The 14,670-nt window shown below is 40.1% G+C and overlaps 1 protein-coding gene across 6 annotated transcripts in view; it reads left to right on the plus strand.

Annotated features, from left to right (window-relative positions):
- FGFR2 (fibroblast growth factor receptor 2) overlaps positions 1–14,670 on the plus strand; it is an 82,106-nt gene that overhangs the window by 47,872 nt on the left and 19,564 nt on the right. For 3 of the 6 annotated variants that reach the window (XM_075717796.1, XM_075717793.1, XM_075717794.1), the window contains 3 exons: positions 1,950–2,140; positions 4,741–4,885; positions 7,074–7,270. In XM_075717796.1, coding sequence (XP_075573911.1) covers positions 1,950–2,140; positions 4,741–4,885; positions 7,074–7,270 — 533 coding nt within the window. Of the gene's footprint in view, positions 1–1,949; positions 2,141–3,007; positions 3,156–4,740; positions 4,886–7,073; positions 7,271–14,670 lie in introns of all 6 variants that reach the window. The other 3 variants (XM_075717791.1, XM_075717792.1, XM_075717795.1) reach the window with 2 other exon arrangements.

Consider the following 14,670-nt stretch of genomic DNA (forward strand, 5'->3'; position numbering starts at 1 on the left):
AGCTGTAATAAGTTTTGGAAGATGGTGTAAGGTTTCTATTAAAGAGGGATTTTTTGCTTGCTGTTTTGTACCCAAATGAAGGAGTGAGGGAGATGGAATTAGAGCTTATTTAGTATAAGGTGAAAAACTAAAAGTTCTCCCCAGAACTGTAAAATAGTAATTCATATTTTCTACTGTAATTTACAAATTTAAAAATATGAAACTGTTCCTAGATCCTTGAAAATGACACACGTAGCCATGAAATAATTTAATAACTGCAACACAAATGCAGTTTTGCCGCAAGTAAAATAAGACTGCTGCTTTGTAGTGTGCTGCCAGCGTAGCCTCAGTGAATAAATTCCCAGTAGATGTTTGCCGCATGCCAAATATATTGGACTGTATAAAAGATCCCATTGTTCCATGGGCATCATTATTTGCTATTATACTTGCAATGTTTGCTTGTGAAACAGTTTATTGGAAACTAGTGTGTTTAAGAAGGAACACTTGATTTGAAATTCAGTTGATTTGGCTCGTAAGGTCAAAGCCTTTACAGTGTACAGCCTTTAAAAATAAATATTTAGGTCCACTGTTTTTTACTTATCTTCGAAAGAATTCCTGGAGCAGGGGAGAATGGACAGCTGGGGCTGGGGATGTGCAATGGGCTTTTCACTTCTAATCCATACGTTGACAGTATATATAGGTCAGTATTAACTTTATATTCTTATAAAAAGAAACGGACAGTGTTAAGTTTGCATGAAGGCGGCAGTGAGTTCCCAGCTAGGCTGATGAAACTGCAGCTCTCTGAAGGCTTTCTGGGGAGGGTGGTATTGTCCATCATGCTCACCGGATAATAAAGAAATTTGGTAACCAGGGTTGTCATTTTGAGAACTTTCTCTTATATGGAGGTTGAATGAAAAGATTTTATGCTTTGCCCACTTGCCAGGAAAAAAAAAAAAAAAAGTTGTTGGTGGCCCTGGGGTCTGGGGAGCCTGGCTCATGCCCTGCCCACCACCACCCAAAAGATTTTAGCAACTTTTAGGTCAGGCTTAGTGAGGGTGGTTGTGGCGGTGCATCCGTGACAGTGGTGGAAAGCTGCCTTGCTGTCATAGCTGAGGGAGAGGCTCCCGTCAGTGCTCTGCCCAAAGGCTACGCATATCGCATCCACAAAATTGGGCTGGGCACGCTGGCGGTGGTGGCTCTCTAGATGCCCAGATGATACAGGGTGCACTCGGCGTATCCAGTGATGTAAGTCTCTCCGAGCACGTTTGCTAAATGCTTAAGCCAGTCCATAGATTAAAACTCTGTTGGCTCACGTTAAATACACTGCAGTTTTCCAGAGCGCTCTGTATTTTCCTGTGTCCTGCTCAGAATAAGAAAGAACTGGTATTTCTGCTGCTGTGTCTGGGTAAAGTAGAGAGCAGCTATCGTTGTAGTACTGGTGAGGGTGTTTTGGAAAGTCAAGCTGTCTGGTGTGTGCATCCTGCCTGAGGAGTTTCAGTGCTGAGGCTTCTGCTGCTGGCTTTGAGAAATACCCTTTGGTTTATTTTCATACATTAAGCAGTTTTTTAAATTAATCAATAATCTTTCTGCCCAATTTGTGGAGGTTTAGTCCAATTAGAATGTTTCAAAGCTCAGAGGTATTTATTACAATAGCTCAAAAAAAAAATTTCCTTAATTCTTGCTGAATTGAACTATGAAAAATGCTTGAAGTTTTTAAGCAAGGTTTCTCCCCTCCCCCCAAATAGCTATTCTTTATATTACAAGTGTAGTGCTCAAGTTGTCTCCTTTGAACTGTAGTTTTTGTTATACGTTTTGGCTGCAGTGTTATTTCGGAGGAGTCAGCCAACAGGCTTACAGGGTTTTTTGGCTCTAGTTCACTTACCGTTTTCTTGGCAGCTCTGCTTATTTATGCATCTTTATTTCTCTCTCTCTCTCTTGCTGCTTCTCGGTCCCCCTCCCCACCCGATCAGAGCGATCGCCACACAGGCCCATCCTCCAAGCTGGCCTTCCAGCAAATGCCTCTGCAGTTGTCGGAGGTGACGTCGAGTTTGTCTGCAAAGTCTACAGCGATGCTCAACCTCATATTCAGTGGATAAAACATGTAGAGAAGAATGGCAGTAAATACGGACCAGATGGACTGCCGTATCTTCAGGTTTTAAAGGTGAGGCTTTACAGATGCCGGCGATGGTGATGACTTCTTTAAAGCATTGAATTTATTTGATGTAAATCCAAGAACTTTGAGATCTGAACTTCTTTTTGAAAATGCAAGTGTTTATGTTACAAATGAAGTAATGAGTTAGATAAAGATTGGGCTGCCTAAATGCTAATTGTGAAGCTTATAGACACTGTTTTGCTCTCTTTTACTTCTGTGAAGTCCTTTATCTCTGAATGTTTCAGGCATGACTTATTCAGAAAAAAATGAAAACTCTCTTAAAGAACATCATTGACATTTATGTATGGGTAGAACGCATCCAAAACATACCCGGTACAATCTACTTGGTTTCTTTCACGTTTCTTCAGCCTCTTTATTTCAAAGTAACGTGACACCTGCTGCCAAAAGCTTGTTGGCAGGATTGGGTTTTCTGGATGCCGAGCCTGCAGAGATGTCCATTTTTCGCCGGCGTATCGGTGGTGTCATTCCTGCTGGCAGGCGTTTTGAGCAACCCTGACCAAGGAAACTCCAAAGTTTTCCAAGCTGGGTGGCACTGCCAAAACTCAGCATGTTGGCAGGCAGGACAGCCAGCTCTACACCATCTCGTTCCATGCAGCCAATGTACCAGCCCAGGTGCATTTCCCCCCCACACTGCTGTTTTCTAACTCCTCGTGTGATGCTTTGGATTTAAAAAAAAAGCAACCAACCAACAACAAAAAACCTAAACAAACCCCAAACCCTCAATGTTTTGATGCTGATACCTGTATGAAGTGGAAGGCATATTCTTGTGACGTGTTGGTGGTGGGACCGTAGACAGATCGGTGTCCGTTTTGGGCAGCAGTGACATTGTTCTCCTGTGTTATTGGTCTATTCTAGCATTCGGGGATAAATAGTTCCAATGCTGAAGTGCTGACACTGTACAATGTGACAGAGGCGGACGCTGGAGAATATATTTGTAAGGTCTCCAATTATATAGGGGAGGCCAACCAGTCTGCCTGGCTCTCTGTTCTGCCAAGTATACAAGGTAACAATGTTTTTTAAAGCAAGCTGGATGTAGAAGCTGGAAAAAATGGTGCTTTGGGAGACTGCAGGCAGCTTGTAGGATAACTCTTTGGCCTTGTGGTATATGTGTAATCCTCCTTCGGTGATGCAACTGGTATTACACCAGCAGCCATGGAAAAATTCCCACAATATTCTGTGTGTACCATAAGCACTGGTTTCTGACGCTGATCTTTATTCTCTCTTGTGTTTGGTGTCTTTGTTCCTGTGTGTTTACGTCCAGTTTTGTTGTTCATTCTGCATACTTTGCAGTTCACGTATAGGGTACTCGTTGAATAATGTAATTACGACCAAATTAGTGTATATTTATATACATACATATGTATATATATGAAATGTTCACAAAAGTACCCGCTGAAGCATGTCAGGTCAGTTTAGCCACTTATAACTTCCCACATCACCTGCGACTGTGCAGGGTGGGAGGGTTTGCCAGTTGTTATTCACCCGTTATTAATCAATAACAATAAGGGCTGGCAACAATGTGACCACTAAATCTACATTAAAATGGTCTAAAATAGTCTAAACGCTAAAATGTGTTTATTCCCTTATCGTGTACTTCAAAGTAACATTTTTGAATAGAACAGAGACAAAAAGCAGCAAGCAATAATTTCTCTAAATTTCCGTCATAGAGGCCTTGACACTGATTCCCTGCTGCACCCACATGGGGACAGCTGGAAAGTTCCAGATCTAAGATTTACTCTATTTTTGTATGAGTTTGGATAATCACTGTTACACTGCTTGGTTTGGTGCATAATGACTTGTCAAGCCAGAGATTTAGCAAGTCTGGAAGGAGTCCAGAAAAAAAAACCAGCTTCCAGATTTTTTTTTCAGTCTCTAAGATTTAGAAAAATATATTTAGTTTCCATCTTCTGATTCTTGGACCTTTGGGGTCCAGTTTTTCTCCATGTCTCTGAGAGCCACAACTGATCTTTTCTGAACAAGAGCTGACATAACTTCCACTGTGCTTCTAAGCAAACCACCAAATATTACCAGACTTCAGATTAAAATGAGATTTGGCAACACTGCACAGCATACAATATGTAAGTGTAGTGCAGTGGATGATGCTAGGACCATGCACCGCTTAAGACAGCTACTAAGTTGTGTCTTTTGGAGCAGAATTTGCCTATGTTTAATACTTCCAGAATATATTTTCATGTAAATTCTTTCCTCTGAAACAGGTAACTACATGTGAAGGATCCCGCATTCTGTCCTTCTTTGTTTTCTCTTTGTTTTTCTTTCAACTTTCTTTTATTAAAAAAGAAGGAAAAAAAAAAAAAGCTTTGTGGGTCAATTTTTCCATGTCATTTGATTGCATGCATGTTTAGGTGGTGAGTTTAGGTCTGGTGAAGGGTGTTGATTACTTTCTGAGGTGAGCTGGGACCTGTTGGTAAACGCCTTTTGGATGAGGGATTGTGGATGGGGAAGGAGCTTTGCATCTCTACACCTCTGCCTTTACAAAGTGCAAAGCCCTGTGGCTCCATCTCCCTATCCACAAGAATTCTCTCAATGTCTAGCTTTTTCTCTTGCTTCCCTCTTTTGTTTTTTTTTAGGCTGCCGGTGTTAACACCACGGACAAAGAAATTGAGGTTCTCTATATACGGAATGTAACTTTTGAGGATGCTGGGGAGTATACATGCTTGGCGGGTAATTCTATTGGGATATCCTTTCACACTGCATGGTTGACAGTTCTGCCAGGTATACACTGCTCTCTTTCTGTGGTTTTTCCTCTTTTTTTTTTCCCCTTGTTGATTGCTGCAGAATTAGCACGGCTTCTGTCTCAGAAAAGGACTTTTACAATGATTTTTTTCTTTTTAAAAAACACAGTTGTCTCAAACCAATGAATTGTTTTGTCACATATTTGGGACTCCAAAAACCTAACAACAACAAAAAAAAGGGGGGGGGGGGGCGGGGAATGGGTATTGCACTTAATTTAACAGATGTAAAAATATTTCAGTTTTCATCAGAAACGCTAAGGAACTGTGTTTCCATAGCACTTCAGTGAGATAACTGAAAATCAGCACATTAATCATTGTAAACTTTTTCAAGAGGAAGAAATTCAAAGTTTCTTATGAAGCTTTGGGACTAATTTGGCCACAGTCATGTACTGGTTCATTAAAATACCTGAGCTATTCAGTGTGCTTAAATTCACTTTTACCTATCATCCAAATCTCTTATGGAAATTCTAATTTTAATGCTAATGGATCGTGTACAGAAGCAGTGCCTTCCATATCTTGGGATGTGGCTCCGTGCATCTTTAAAAACATTGCATGCTCTAAGAAAACAAGTAGTCATTTGCTCTTACTGCAAAGCATGTCTTGCTGTTCTGGGGTTGATGATGTTTCTGTCCTTAAAAGAAACAAACATCAATGTGCTTTATTGCCTGAAAATTGTTATCAGCTGTTAGAAGATGTAACCATAGTTGGTTTTGACACTAGCCAAATTTTCTCTTTTGTAACTGTTGGCAGCTGCCTTAGGAGTTCCTTTGAAAAAACATGAACCACCTGAGGTTTGCTGGGTCATCTTGTGCTTACCATTTATTAATTGTTAATCCTAAGTAAAAGGTACAAAACCTGCATGTGCATATTGCTGAGGTTCATATTCCAGGAGTGAAATGTTCCCACTTTCTGCAGATAATTTCTTACCCTTTTATAAATATATGTTGAACAAGGCAACTTTATTACATCTCACTCTTACGTGAACACTGAGCCTGCGTGGTCTGTCACCAAGCAGGCAAAGCAGTATTTGTGTGAGCTTGCTTCTGCTAGCAGTGTTTGCATTTTGCAAGAGCTTGAACAGCATTTTTTTTTAACTGATTTTCTTGAATGAAATATTTTTATAAGCCTAGAATGAGGCCCAAGAAAATTTCAGCTTGAACGTGCATTGCTTGTGGAGTGACCGCTGATTGCTGTGGAATGCTGTTTATCCGGGGGATGAATCCCAGATAAGGGATTAGGGACAGTGTTTGCACATATAACTGTCTTGAAGATAATTTCAAAATGGTTTCAATCAGAGTAACAGCTATGTAGAACCACTCCCACTAAAATCTAATCTCATAGACTGGTAACCACTGATGAGGTTACTTGAAATATGCAGCCCTCACAAAAGAGGACTCATTAATTAACGTATTGCTAGCAATTCAGCTTTTGCTTCCATTATGCTTTTTAATCTGACACTGGGCTCTTCAAAGGACCTCAGGGGAGACAGGTGCCCAGCATGAACCACAACAAGTTAAGCAGCTGGGCAGCCGGGTCCTTGAAACACCCCTGAAATCCCTAACCTGAATTTAGAAACATGATGAGGGACCGATTCATCCTGCCTTCCCTCTGTATTTTGAGATCCCAGTGAAAATTTTGGATGAACAGGCAATGCAGACTCAAGCCCAAATGTCTATTTGCAAATTTAGACACTTTTCTTTTAGGCTAGCTAATTCAACATTTTATCTTTAGATGTGTCTTTATGTGGTTCAAAAGAATTACAGTGCTTTTGAAATTTGGCTTTAGCAACAAATTGAACCTGAGCCTAGTTTGAACACTTCAGTTTTTTTCTTTTTCCATAAAATTATGCTTGATTATCCAATATTTCAATGTATATGTATCTACCTATCTAGGCAGGCACATGTATATGGCTATACATGTATACATAGGTGCACAAGCTCACATTCAACAGCAAACTGAGAAGTCAAAGCAGTGACCTAGAAAGAGGAATTACTCTCAGATTGCAAGATGGCCTAAACATTCACAGTATCCTGTATGTCACACAGTCACTGCGAGAATTGCTGATATTTTACCATTTCAAGTTGTTCCAAGCACTGTACTGAACCTATGCTTGTACCATGTGCTAACTCTGTGGCATGATTGTTCCTTCCTAAAAACTTCCAATCCAGCTCCTGAAAAGGAAAAAGAATATCCGACATCTCCAGACTACTTGGAAATAGCAATTTACTGCATAGGGGTCTTCTTCATTGCCTGCATGGTGCTGACGGTCATCCTGTGTCGCATGAAGAACACCACCAAGAAGCCCGATTTCAGCAGCCAGCCCGCCGTCCATAAGCTTACAAAGCGAATCCCTCTGCGCAGACAGGTAACAGAAAGTAGATAAAGAGTTCAAAAAAACTTTTACCAAGCAACTAAGCCAGCACATCCTTCTGATGAAAGTTTTGGAAAGGGGAATAAATAAGCGTTATACCAAATTGCAGTAGGGGTGGGATTTAATCTGGCACCTAGGAGACTGGCGTGGGAAGAAAGTGCATCTTAACACAGCAATGTGTGTCTCAAGGCAAGGAAATCGGGGCAGGGATGTTAGAGGAGAAGAAATGTAAAAAATGGAATATGTTCTGTATTAGCAGTCTATAGATGGAAAAAATGTATTTCAAGTATTTTGGGGCCTGATCCTACAGCTCACTGAAGTCAATGGAAAAATTTTTACTGACTTAATGGGCTTTGGAACAGAATGCTATTTAATTGTGTATTTATAATGTTTCTAAGGTGACTATTATTCTAGTAACTAGGTATCAGATACAGAGCGGTATTTTTCAGGAAGAACTTTGAAGACTGAGAGGAGGGAATTTCATAGGCAAGCATCCAGAAATGACCCCAAAATAGAAAAAAGACCATAATAAAGTAAAAATAGGGGTGATACTATGTCAGATCTCAGACAGTTTGAGAATGCTGATGCTTTTGAGTGAGGAACAAAAGCAAATGTCAGATTTAAAATGGACACAACAGCATTGCGTGAAATATACTTTACAGTTGCTTGTGGCTGGCAATAAGCGTTTCTGGAGAGGGCAATACCACGAGCAGCAAACCAGTTGAACGAGTAACAGGACTTTGGCTTTGTCACAGGCCATCACTTGCCAAAACAGCCTCCATTCCCACATACTATCCTCTCCTGAAAGTTGTTTCTTTTGAAGCTGGCGTTTAATATGTTTTGATTTTCTCGCAGTAGGTCTTCAGGATAGACCTCTGAACCCACCAAATCCAGCCCCAGGTTTCAGCCCTGTGAGGTGGAGGGGTGTTGGCATCCGAGGCTGTGGTTCACCTCATTATTCGAAATGGGGGCCATCTGCGGGGGTTGGATCCAGGCCGTGATCAGGGGGTTTGGATCTGAAGGTTTAGTTTGGGTCCAGCTGCACCATGAATGGGTTGTGCAGAATTTCTGCAGATCGTTTTCGCAGCCTGTCCAGAATATTATCACTGTCAGAGTAATACATGTATCTTAAAAATAGTTCTTCAGCGTAGGTAAGTGTTTGAAATAGAGACACACGATCACACAGAGTTAGGGTGGAGCTTGGTCTTGGGATTTTGAACAGTATTACTTTTTTCTGAACCCTTGTTTCACGATTTCTGAATCTCCTTGGTTAAAAATACTACAGAGTAGTAATGCCTTAGTTATATTCCCGTAAAGTGCAGTATTTCACAAAATCTTGAGGTGGGGGACATGAACTTTGTACAATCCGAAAAATATTTGATTTGTTTTATGAGTGAAAATGTTAATTCTTATATTCTCTGACTTTCTTTGCCACTTCTTGGGTTTTTTTGTAACTTTATGGTTTTACTCATTTGCTTGGAAATCACAGGGAAGAAGAGGGACTTGTGACTCTGAGTGTATCAGAAAGAGCAATGAGAAGCCCTCAGCTCAACTCACACATCTCTGTGGCTAAAAATCTGTGTAGCTTTCTGGACAAAGAAGGCTTTTCAAAAGTTGTATACTTAACCAGAGAGAGATACATATGAGCTGCTTAGATAAAAGACATTTATTAGATTTCTGCCTGAATATAAAAGCATCATAATGACTCAGAGATAAGTTGACGGCATACAAAATACCTGGGGTTTGGTGTGAGCTCAGTTGTGTCAGTTGGAAATGGTTCCTTGGGGGGAGAGTGTTATTTCGCTGCATGTGACAGCAGTGCCAACCACTGCCCTCAGTTTAGTTATTTATCATTGAATGATGCAATATGGATCTTCTCCAAAGCTATTGTTTTCACAGAGGAAAAAATCTCTCCTACAACGTGCTTGTTGGGTAGGGTTTTGCCGGTTTATTTTGGTTTTCTGTATTTTCTTAGCAAAAATGGCATTTTGCTTTTAAAATTGGGAATGATTTTTTGAAAAACAGTATATGTTTGAAAGTGCGAATCTTATTTCAACCCCTAAGCAAAAATTCCACTACTCTTAATTCTCCTGAGTACTTTTTTATTAACAGGAGCTTCTCATTGAAGGGTGCTCTGCTTTTGCATTTTCATAGAGGAAAATATAACTACTATAAGCGTGAAAAGAAACCTGTATTTCTGTTTTGATGATTTCACTCGTCATTTCACCAATTGTTTGTATTAGCTTGCAGAGGCAGGATGAGGCGAGCAGTCCCTGAAGACTTGCTCATCAACAGTGAAGATTCCTTAATTTTTCAGTTAGCATCTCTTGGTCTCTCAGGCTGCAGCAGTTGTTTAGTTTCTGCATGTTTTAAAGCTGGTTTTGGATTTCAGAATTGTTGTCACAAATCAAGAATTAGAAAATAATCCAGGAGGGGTTTTATTTAATGGGTATGTGTTTCTGGATTATTCAACTCTGCTTGTTTTGTTGTACTGCCAGGCTTACTTTTTTGTTTCGGTTTATTTGTGTTTCAGAGGATTGTATGTAACGCCTGGTGAGGTTTTGTTGCTAAACTTTTATTTACCTATTGATCACAGAAGGTTCTCCCTTGCCTTTGTGCTGTGCTGTGGGTGGGAGGAATAGGAAAAGTGGCCGAATTGTTGAGAGGATGGGTGAGAGCGAGCAGGGGAGATGCTCATGGCAGGTAGACTGTGTGAGCTGGGCAGAGATCTGGGGCTGGGTGATGGGATTTGTTGGAATTCCAGAGAAATGAGGCCATAGATTGGGGAACTCTTGATATTGTTTTCAAAGCGCTCTGCTGTTGGGTCAAACTCCCTAAGGATCTGGATATGAAAATAATCCTGGTTCACAAAGAGGCATTTGCATAACTGTGATGCCATCTTGTCTAAGTGGGATAAAAGTCTTGCTGAGTAACATATGGTTTGGTTTGCAGGCCTGGATTCTCGTACACTATTTAGTCTGAGCTACTACAGGATTTTATCATTCCCCACATGCAGGCGCGTTTTTCCTGCCAAAACGCGATTCTTTTCACATTCATAGGAAGGGTCATGATCAGTTCCCTCCCCCTACAATCCTCACCCTCACTAGGGTCTGGTACTTGGTTTTCAAAGTAAAAACTGCTTGCAGGGAAATCAGCAAGCTGTTCCTCCTCTTTATATATAAAGCAGAGAGCTGCAGTGCTCTGTTGGTATGAGCCGTGTTCTGCACAGAAGTACCAGCTTGCGAGGGACTGGGAAGAAGTATTCGTAGGATTGAACGTCACAAGTCGATTTGCAGTGTAGGCTTTAGGTGACAGGTTCACTGAACCAAAAGGTAAAGTGTAGCCTTCGATAAGATACACATCTGTTTTGCAGAATTTTTTTTTTCATTTAACAAATAGATTATAATTAATACAGACAAAAAGTATAGTGGTTATAGAAGGTCCCATCTCTTGTGACTTGCCCAGTCAAATTCAAGTACAAGTGTTTGTCATCACTAGAGCATTTCATTAGTGCTATCACAGTTAATCTGTCAAATTTGGACCTCCTCAACTTGGGTGTATATATGTGTCTTAAATAGGGAGGAATGATTTCTTATGCTTAGTATTTTGAATACATACCCATTAATTTATATCTACTGTGGCTGTTGATACTAATCGTCCATAAAGATATAGTGAGCACATTTGTGATGAGCAAAGACTGATGGGTTTAAAGTAAGACTTAAGCTCACCAAACAAAATAGGTAATTCAAAATGATGATGGCAGGTGGAACCTGAAAAAAAGAAAAGTAATCTGGAACAAGTAAAGTAACATAGTATTTCACATAATTGAGCTGTAAAAGTATCATTCATTTTAAGGAATAGACCCTGAAATACAAAGATTAATACACCACTGTCAGTAGGGTATGTTGCAAGGCATTTACCTTAATATCTATTTTAGTTTCTTGCTTTATCCCTTGATTTCTCTGTATGGAAAGCATAGAGTTGCTTAGTAGTACTCATCCGTTATTTTGTTGTTGTGTGTTTCAAAAGGAGTGCTTTTCATGAAGGGGTGGTGCGTGTGTTTTAAATGTCAGTACGTAACATTAAGAATCTTCAGTTTCATGTAGTGCATTTAACCTTATGTTTTCCTAGATCCAGTCACTCAGATGGGCTGTTTCTATCCACAGCTAATAGTATTACTTACTAATTATCTTTATATACATATATGCATATGACTCCAAATTAACTTCATAGCAGAGCCTTCAAAAAGACTGACAATTATAGGAAATCACTGCATGGCTGCTAAAATCTCACAGCATGAGTGCCAGAACTGACAGATCTGGGCTTCGGGATATGGTATAAATCATCAGTGGAGGAAAACACCCTTCATAATCAATTACAGACAATTACACACTGCTCCACAGCTGATTTTGCCACATGGCATTAAAAGATTCCAGCAAAGATTTGTTTGTTTTAAATGCTCTGCTGCTTAGAAATGCTTGTAAAGCATTATCTCAGAGCTGATTAAATACAGCGCGTTGGCCGAAGGACAAATATGTTGTTAAAATGGGGATATAAGAATGCATTGGTGCATGAGGCTTGGACACAGTGGGCTTTTTCTGAAGTGCAGATAAGGAGCTAAAAATCTGTCTGAGGCTGGTACTTTTCTTGGTTCTGGCTTCCTAAAAGCAGAAAGGAGGCATACAAGGAACATTTTATGGTTGAGGTCTACCTTCCTGTTGAGGTTAACATATACCATAGCAGTCCCTTCAGTGTTCTGCTCAAGTCAAGCTGACTTCTGCCTTCCTTGCTTTAATTAAGCACTCAAAATACCTCATTAGTGTAGTGTCATCACTGAAAACAGGCATCACCAACACAGTGAGTAGACCTTGAAGATGTTTAATTCACCTACATCAGGTGCCCTTCCTTGCTTCTTTGCCCTGGCTCTGCTTTGTTCCTTTATCTCGAAGAAGCTGCTGGTGGTGAGCTGGGTGGTTGCCCAAGAAGTTCATGCATTTTGACTAGATGTCCAGCTGCTGCTTCGTGGCACCTGCTAGACCCAAAGCAGTCCTGGAGTCTGTATATTGGCCAAGTACAATTACAAGCTTGCTCTAAAAACTCAGTATGGCCTCTATTATGCCTGCATCCCATGAACCTTGAATCTTTGCATAACTGAAAGTGAAAAGACCATCCACGTACCTGAAAGCAACTCCACACGCTGAAATGTGGGGTTCATGGCAGGAATGTCACTGGTTCTTGAACTGGCCTGGTAAGGGGTCGGAGAGCAGTGCTGCAGATGAAAAGGGGAAAGTAGCAAGCTGGAAAAAGGCTTTCTATATGCTGTTACTTAAATGTAAACATGTAGATTAAAGTGGACCATGTCTACTGACCTTGGAGTAGATAGGGTTTTCCTCATTGTTTTATAGTGCACTCTAAGGCAATGAAAAAAGATGCTTAAAGGATGAGTTCAAAGGTTAATTCTTTACTATTGCAGAAAAGTTGAAAGGCCATTTTGAAACAGAAAATCTTCAACCACAGGCCAGCCTGGGTTGGCTTCGTCTTTCCTGGAGCAGATTTTTATAGCCCTTGAGCTCCTGTAACTGTACTGCTCCAGTTAATCAATCAGAAGAATATTCCCTGGGAGTGCAGTCCATTTTTCTTCTCCCAGACACTGAGTAGTTCCTCTGGATTTCTCATCATTGCTATCCATGTTAATGCACTTTGGTTACCTACAGCATCTCTGGCCAATCATCCAGTTATTTTGTGAAGTAAACATGTAATTGTGTTAAAAGGAAAATTGGCAGAGTCTTTCATCTGTTTTTTCTACACATTATTACTATTTAACATCTGTGTTTGAAATGCACCACTAGAGTATTTCAGTTTATTGCAAGTTTACATTTATAGGTTTTAACCATCCTAAGACGGCTGAAATGTGAGTGTAAGAGCTAGTGAAAAGATGAAACTCTGCAGAGATCTGAACAGTGTCTAAGGCAAATGTTGTATTTATGGAAAAAAGAAGACCCCAGAACATTTTGGCCTATTTCTGATATATAAGGCATATCATCTAAATTTTGCAGCTTCACTTCCATGCCTTCCTGATGTCCCATGGAAACGATGGCTATAATGACAAAGAAAGGCAAGCAAGTAAAGGCAATGTTAATAAATAAATAAATAAGAATCAAGACCTGAATAAAGATCTTGGTAGAATCGCTGGAGAATAGTGGGTGGATTTTGGAAATATGGTGGAAGTGGTCATAGAGTATTAGTAGGTTTGTGGTGAGAGATGAAAAAATGGAAACCAGAAATAACAGAAAAATGAAATTCAGGGAAAGTTGTGGGGGACAGAGGTGTTGCCACAGTGTTTGTAGAGATTTGCACATTTCTTAGTGCTGAGCTGGTTCATTTAATGAAGCATCATTTTTAAACTATAATGAAAATGAGCAAAAAATAAACAAAAGTCTAATTCCAGCCCTGGTTCTCAAGCTGGCTTGCCATGCAACTCTAGCAGGTGTGTTCCCCTCTGTAGACTGGGCATGGCAACATCTCTCTTGAAGGACTCTGTTCAGTATTCACTTACTGATTTATTTAGAGCTATATAGTCTGACTTAATAGTAGCTTTCTGTTTGTATCCCAAGTGGTCACCGTACTTATTATCCTAGAGGAATGTGTCAGGTACTTATATTTGCTGAAAGTAAATATTAACATTAATGATGGTGGAATGAACGAGGCGGGAAGTGGTCCACCTTTCTTTTTTGAATGGTAGCTTTATAGTTACACTCTCTTTTTTCATAAACACCACATCTTGCATGCAGAAGCTGGAGCTTCTGATACCAAGAAAGGTCTGTCAGCTGCAAAACTGGTTACCAAAGTTAATTTTTTGATAGCAATCCTTAACGCTTTCTTCCTTATGAAACCTCTTTCCAGTCTTCATCTCTGGTCTTAGAAAAACATGTCAAGAAGCCAAACCCACTTGATGAGATGGGTTTGAGGATGTCTGCCTGCAAAAAGACCTCTCAAACAAAACAGGTGGTCAGAGTTGTGATGAGAAATTTGTTTGAGAGCCTTAGCCTTGTCTTGTCAAAATACCTTGTGTAAGAACATGACTTGCAAAAGCCTTTTGGCGCTGTTCTGAGGAGCTTGAGTAATTCCGTGGGCTGAGACACTGTATTTGTTAATTGGACTTAAGTCCAACTTAGTGCTCCCTCATATTATCAGGTGCAATAGAGACAGGAGGATTTTGTGTTTGTATCACTGTGTGTCACGGATTTGCACTTTAATGCTGTTAGGATCTGTTTGCTTATAATTGCTTTTTTTATCTAGTTATAAGACCTGTGGAACAAAATTGTAGCCTGGTGACATTTTACATAAGCAAACCTGGTGTCAAAGTTGACTCAAAGTGATGAGGATGAAGGTCA

Source organism: Pelecanus crispus, chromosome 10, assembly GCF_030463565.1.
Source record: "Pelecanus crispus isolate bPelCri1 chromosome 10, bPelCri1.pri, whole genome shotgun sequence".
In the NCBI taxonomy this organism is placed as follows: Eukaryota; Metazoa; Chordata; class Aves; order Pelecaniformes; family Pelecanidae; genus Pelecanus; species Pelecanus crispus.